We start from the raw sequence: 6000 nt of genomic DNA, 5'->3' as shown, positions 1-6000 counted from the left end.
GTGTGTGTGTGTGTGTGTGTGTGTGTGTGTGTGTGTGTGTGTGTGTGAGATGCACAACACAGGCTGTGCACCGGCACAAAATTCTTAGGAGGCAGTGATATGTAAGAGGAATAGGAAGTGCTGTAGTCCAGGCTGACTCAGGTGTTGAATGTGTGGGAGGGAATAATGCATGATCGGCCAGGAGCCAGATTCAGAAGGGCTTTAAAAGCCAAACAGATAAGCGGTATCCTAAAAGCAATAGGAAGCTCCTGAAGATTTTGAAGTGAGGGAGGGATGTCTTCAGACTCATGATCTAGGAATATCAATTTGGCAATGAGAGGGAGACTAGCTTTGAAGAAGGGATTGGATGCAGGAAGATCAATTAGGAAGCTATTGTCATCCACATGGGAAGTGATGGCTTGAACTAGGGTCGTTCTGGTGAAAAGTGAAAAGAAGGGTACAGACAACTTCGAGTGACATGGCAAGAGGACTGGCGAGATGGTAGCTGGAGGAAGGCACGCAGACATTCTGTGGCGGTAGCACAGGACTGAAAAAGGAGGACAGCAATCTAGCAGTGGTAGTAAAACAACAACAGCAATAATAAATAGTTTTTATATAGCAGTTTGAAGTTTGCTAATGATGAATATGGATACATATATGTGTAGTATGTGAAATATAAATATGTGATATATGTGTATGTACTTCATATGTGTATATTTATTTCATATGTATATATGTATATATATATATATATATATACACACACATATGAAATCACATTTGATAATCACAGCAACACTGGGAGCAAGTGAATGCTATTATCATCTACATTCTACAAATAAGGAAACTGAGGCTGACGGAGGTTAAGTGATTTGTCCAGGGCCGCATAGCTAGCAAATGACCAAGGAAGCATTTTAAACTCAGGTTTTTCTGGATCAATGAATACTATCCACTACACTAATCTAGATTTGGGGGATTAGAAGAAAGGTAAGGACAAGATTGGTAAAAGATTTCAGGGTAGATAGCAGAGTAAAGTAGAACTGGCCAACTATAAGGTTGAGCTTTTGGAAGGAGAAAAGTGAGACTAGAATGAGGTCTGATGGCCTAGAAAAATGCGGGGAGAGGTGGAGAGACTGGATGTTGCAGTGAGAATTAAGAATATGTCTAGGAGGAGTAAGACTTAGGAGGTTATAGATTGTGGAAGGAGAATACTTGGGAGTAATGATGAGATCAAGAGCATGAGCATCTCTGTATGGGACTGAGTGGGAGTGTAGGTAAATATCAGAGGAGTTTAGACTGATGAACTGGAAAGCAAATGTATTGAAGGCAGAGGTTCTTAATCTTGGGTCTATGAATCTTTTTTAAAACTATTTTGATAATTGTATTTCAATTTCTTTGTATTCCTGTGCCCAGGGTCACACAGCTAGTAAGTGTCTGAGACTGGATTTGAACTTAGGGCTTCCTGACTTCAGGCCGAACACTCTATCCACTGTGCCACTTAGAAGGGGTGGGTATCATTATTTATTAGGTATACAGTCATATCAAGAAGGCCAGGAATCAAAAGCCTTTAAGAGCAATGGAGGCAGGAAAAATGATGTTGTCATCTGAATATATTATTAATATATATTTTGTTTTATGCATATAAAACATATCTTAAGAAGCATTCTGGCTTTATCATACTACCCAAAGGATTCCATGACACACAAAAAAGTTTAAGAACCCTTGATTTAAGGGGACAGCAATAAATACATTGAATTCTCAAAGTATAAGGGCAGGGAGTAGGCTAAGAGAGAGATTATGAGCTGAGTACTCAAAGTGTATTCCTTTACTGAATTTTATTGCCTCCAGGAGCAAACACAAAATCCTCTGTTTGGCTTTCAAAGCTCTTCATAAAGTAACGCTTTCCCTTCTACATACACCTTTCCAGTCTTCAAATACCCTCCTTGATTGCTTAATCAAGTTTGTTCAGAGGACTGTTCTAGTTGCTATGTAAATACATGGTAGACGTTAAATAAATGTTTGTTGAATTTAATTTAGAAATTAGGAAACTGAGGCACAAAATATTTCGCAGTCAAAATTGAAAAATCCTAATCAGTCTCTGGCAATTTAACACCCCCCCTCCACATTTATAAATCATGTGCAAACACAGTCCTCATTTGTTCAGCTGGCAACTATTTAAAATAATGAGGAAGATAAGGAGGAAAGTGGGTTTCCTTTTAAGCCTTGCAACAAACATAAATGCCATTTAATAATAACCTGCTGCAGGTCCTTCTATGTTCTTACTTCCCGGGTTCTAAAAGTTACCGTAGCCATTGAAGCCTTCTAGACCATCCTGTGAGTATAGATGGACAACTCGGCAGTGGCATATCTATTCTGTAATATAGACAAGGTGCCATGACGCCTAGGTCAAATTCTCAGTCCTCACTATCTGATTGTCTGACAGTTGTCATTGACTCTTCCCTTCCCTTCACCCTTCGTATGCAATCATCTGCCAAACTTTCCCATCTCCATGTTCCCTCTCCCCCACCCCATTTTTTACCATTCATATAATCTACATTCTAGTTTGGATTCTTAGCCTCCCAGCTTATCTCCAGGCCTCAGGTCCCTTCTTTCTCCCATCTAATCTCCACATTACTGCCCTCAGGCCATGATATCATGAGACCACATGGAGATCCATGTGAGGTCTGCTTTCACTGGGATTGTTGTTGTTTGTCCTTGAAGAGAAAGAAGGAGATTCAGAATTGTACTTTGGGGAATTATCTCATCATTCGCATTCCATGTGAAGATTACTGCCATGACTGTGAATGAATCCTCGAAGCACAGCTCTGACCACATCACTCCCTTCAGTGACTCCCTTCTAACTTTAGGACAAAGTATAACTCCCATGCATGTCATTGATCTGGAAGAGACTTCAGCAGATAGAGATTGGATCTGGAGTCAGAAAGATCTGAGCTCGACTCTGACCTCAGACATTTACTAGCTGTTTGAACCTGGACAAATCTGCCTCAGTTTTTTCCTCTGTAAAATGGGGATGAGAATAGCATCTACCTCTCAGGGTTGTTGCCAAGATAAAATGAGACAATACTTGTAAAGTTCTTTGCAAACCTTAAAACACTATATAAATACTAATTATGATTATGATTTTTATTGCTATTATCATTATTATTATTATTGTTTACACATTTGACAGGTAAGGAAACTAAAGCCCAGAAAGACAAATGAAATCCTTTCACACTCTAGCTCTATCCTATCCTCATATTATTCCCCCTCACACAATCTATGTTTGAGTCAGACTGGCTTACTTTCTGTTCCTTTTAGACCACATTCCTTCTGTCACCTTTGTGTCTCTGTATAGGGTATCTCCCTCCTGATTTCTAACTCTTGGACTGTCCAGTTCCTTCTAAGGCTCTGGTTAGGCTTCATCACTTACATAAGGACTTTTCCTGATTACTCACATTGTTAACATTCAGTCTCCTCACACACATACCAATTACTTTGGATTTATTTATCTGTATATCCCCACAGGCCAATGTAGACTATGATCTTTATATCCATAGTGCCTAGCACAGTGTCTGGCTTATTTAATAAATATTCCTTCAGTCTGTCAATCAGTCAATAAAAATTTATTAAGCTCTTACTCTGTACTAGGTAATGTGCTGAGCTCTGGAGATATAAAAAGAGGTAAAAAAAAAAAAGACAGTCCCTGCCCTCAAGGAACTCACAATCCAATGGGGGAGACAATATATAAACAAGTATACACAGGGTAACAAGCTATATAAAGGATAAATAGGAAATAATTAAAAGAGGGAAGGCACTAGAATTAAAAAGGGTTGGGGAATACTTCTAGTAAAAGATGGTATTTCAGTTGGGACTTAAAGGAAGCCAGGGAGGTAAGTAGGTAGGGCAGAGGAGAGAAAGCATTTCTCCCCAAGACGGCGCACAATCTGATATAGGCTATACATTTACATTCATATTAAACATATTTTCACATTAGTGATGTAAGTAGAAGGAACTATCAGAAAGAGGAAACAAGGCCTCTGGAGATGTCTTAGATCCTTGTATTGCCAGAAAGGGTTAAGTTTATCAATATTAGTCATCACACAACATGGCTGTTATTGTGTACAACGTTCTCTTGGTTCTGCTCACTTCACTCAGCATCAGACCATACAAGTTTTTCCAGGTTTTTCTGAAGTCAGCCTGTTCATCATTTCTTATAGCACAATAGTATTCCATTACATTCAGATACCACAACTTGCTCAGCCATTCCCAATTGATGGATATCCTCTCAATTTCCAATTCTTTGCCACCACAAAAAGAGCTGCTATGAGTATTTTTGTACATGTAGGTCCTTTTCCCATTTGTGTGATCTCTTTGGAATATAGCCCTAGAAGTGCTATTGCTGGGTCAAAGGGTATGCACATTTTTATAGCCCTTTGGGCATAGTTCCAAATTAGAGCCAGATAATATTCCTGGAGCTGAGAGATGGAGTGTCTTGTTTGTGTAAGAGCCCAAGGCCAGTGTCATGGATCAAAGAGTGCATGTTGTGGAGTAAGGTATAAGAAGACTTGTCTTTAAGATCTTTGTCCTTATGGAATTTGCAGTTTAGTAGCTTACACAACATGAATATGAATAGCAGTAAAACATAATTGGTGCCCATCAATTGGGAAATGGCTGAACAAGTTGTGGTATATGATTGTGATGGAATATTACTGTGCTATAAAAAATGAGGAGCTTGATGATTTTAGAAAAAACGGGAAAACATGCACAAAATAACAAAGAGCAATATAAGCAGAACCAAGAGAACATTGTACACAACGATATTGTTTTAAGAACGACTTTGAACAAATAAGTTATTTTGAATTTTATAAATACCCAAATTAAGTATAAAGGACATATGGAGAAGGATGCTATCTGCATCCAGAGAAAGAAATGATAAATAGAAGTATGCACAGAATAATTTTACATAATATGTATATATGTGTGTGTATATATATGTGTGTGCATATATGTATATATAAATAGCCCTATTTGTATCTAATGGTAGCCATCTAACATTCTTCAGGGAAGAAAAAAAGAAATTTACATGATAATTTTGTTGTATGTTTGAAAACAATAGCAAGTTGTGCATAGTAGATTTGCAGTTTCATGTACAATCATCTTTTTTATTGTACTATGTTATGGAAATGCTTGTTTTATTCCATAAATTAAAAATAAAATTTAATAATAAAACATAATAGAACATAGTGTGCATGTGAGAGAATAATTGTGCTGCCTTCTAAAAGTGTTCGGTTGGTTATTTTACATAAGTTTTATAACTTTTAACCATCACTAAAACTTCTGGCTACTAAATGTATCACAGTGTCCCAACTATGGTTGACATTGATGATTAATTAGCAGTGATGACATGCTTGTGTGATTCTATCATGTCATTAGGGGAGCTGCATAAATCTGACTTTGTTGCATTTATTTTCTAGGACAGACTTCTGTGTACATAAAGACGAACCATGTGACACTGTGGGTGAGTTACAAAATTAGAACAATAATTTGAAGCTAATTTTGTACTGGGAATCAGCAATGATGTCTTAATAGCTTCCATAGTTTATGCACAGCTGATTTCATGAGGTTGTGTATTCAGGAAATTTTTTTAAGGCATGCATTTATTGAATACTCAATCATAAAGGCCATTATTTTTATTCATCAGCAAACTAAAGGAACTAAAATTTAACTGAATTTTTAAATTTAATAATTAATTAGTTTTAATTACAAACTTAGAAAATTAAACAAATACTGAATTTTTCAAAACATTAGATTGTGCCTATGGTAGCTCCTTTCAGTGTGAAATGAATGTTAAAAACACATCTTGTACTGATTGTAAACTCCAAGGTTAAAGGGATTGTCTCCATATATTACTCTTTGTAGAGTGCTTAGCATAGTGCCAAATGCCATTAAGCAGTTAAAAAATATTTGGTGATGATAAAGCCTGGTTAAATGATGGAAGAATTATGTAAGAATTAAGCCTTA

At 37.0% G+C, this 6000-nt stretch overlaps 1 protein-coding gene across 1 annotated transcript in view; it reads left to right on the top strand.

The window, feature by feature from the left end:
* The window catches only part of ADAMTS17 (ADAM metallopeptidase with thrombospondin type 1 motif 17), a 471203-nt gene that overhangs the window by 113972 nt on the left and 351231 nt on the right, over positions 1–6000 (top strand). Inside the window, exon 7 of the mRNA XM_027852040.1 lies at positions 5454–5497. Within this exon, the coding sequence (XP_027707841.1) occupies positions 5454–5497 (44 nt within the window). The remainder of the gene's footprint in view (positions 1–5453; positions 5498–6000) is intronic.

This window comes from Vombatus ursinus, unplaced genomic scaffold, assembly GCF_900497805.2.
Source record: "Vombatus ursinus unplaced genomic scaffold, bare-nosed wombat genome assembly UNPS02009205.1, whole genome shotgun sequence".
NCBI classification, from domain to species: domain Eukaryota; kingdom Metazoa; phylum Chordata; class Mammalia; order Diprotodontia; family Vombatidae; genus Vombatus; species Vombatus ursinus.
This window is presented reverse-complemented; position numbering and strand designations above follow the sequence as displayed.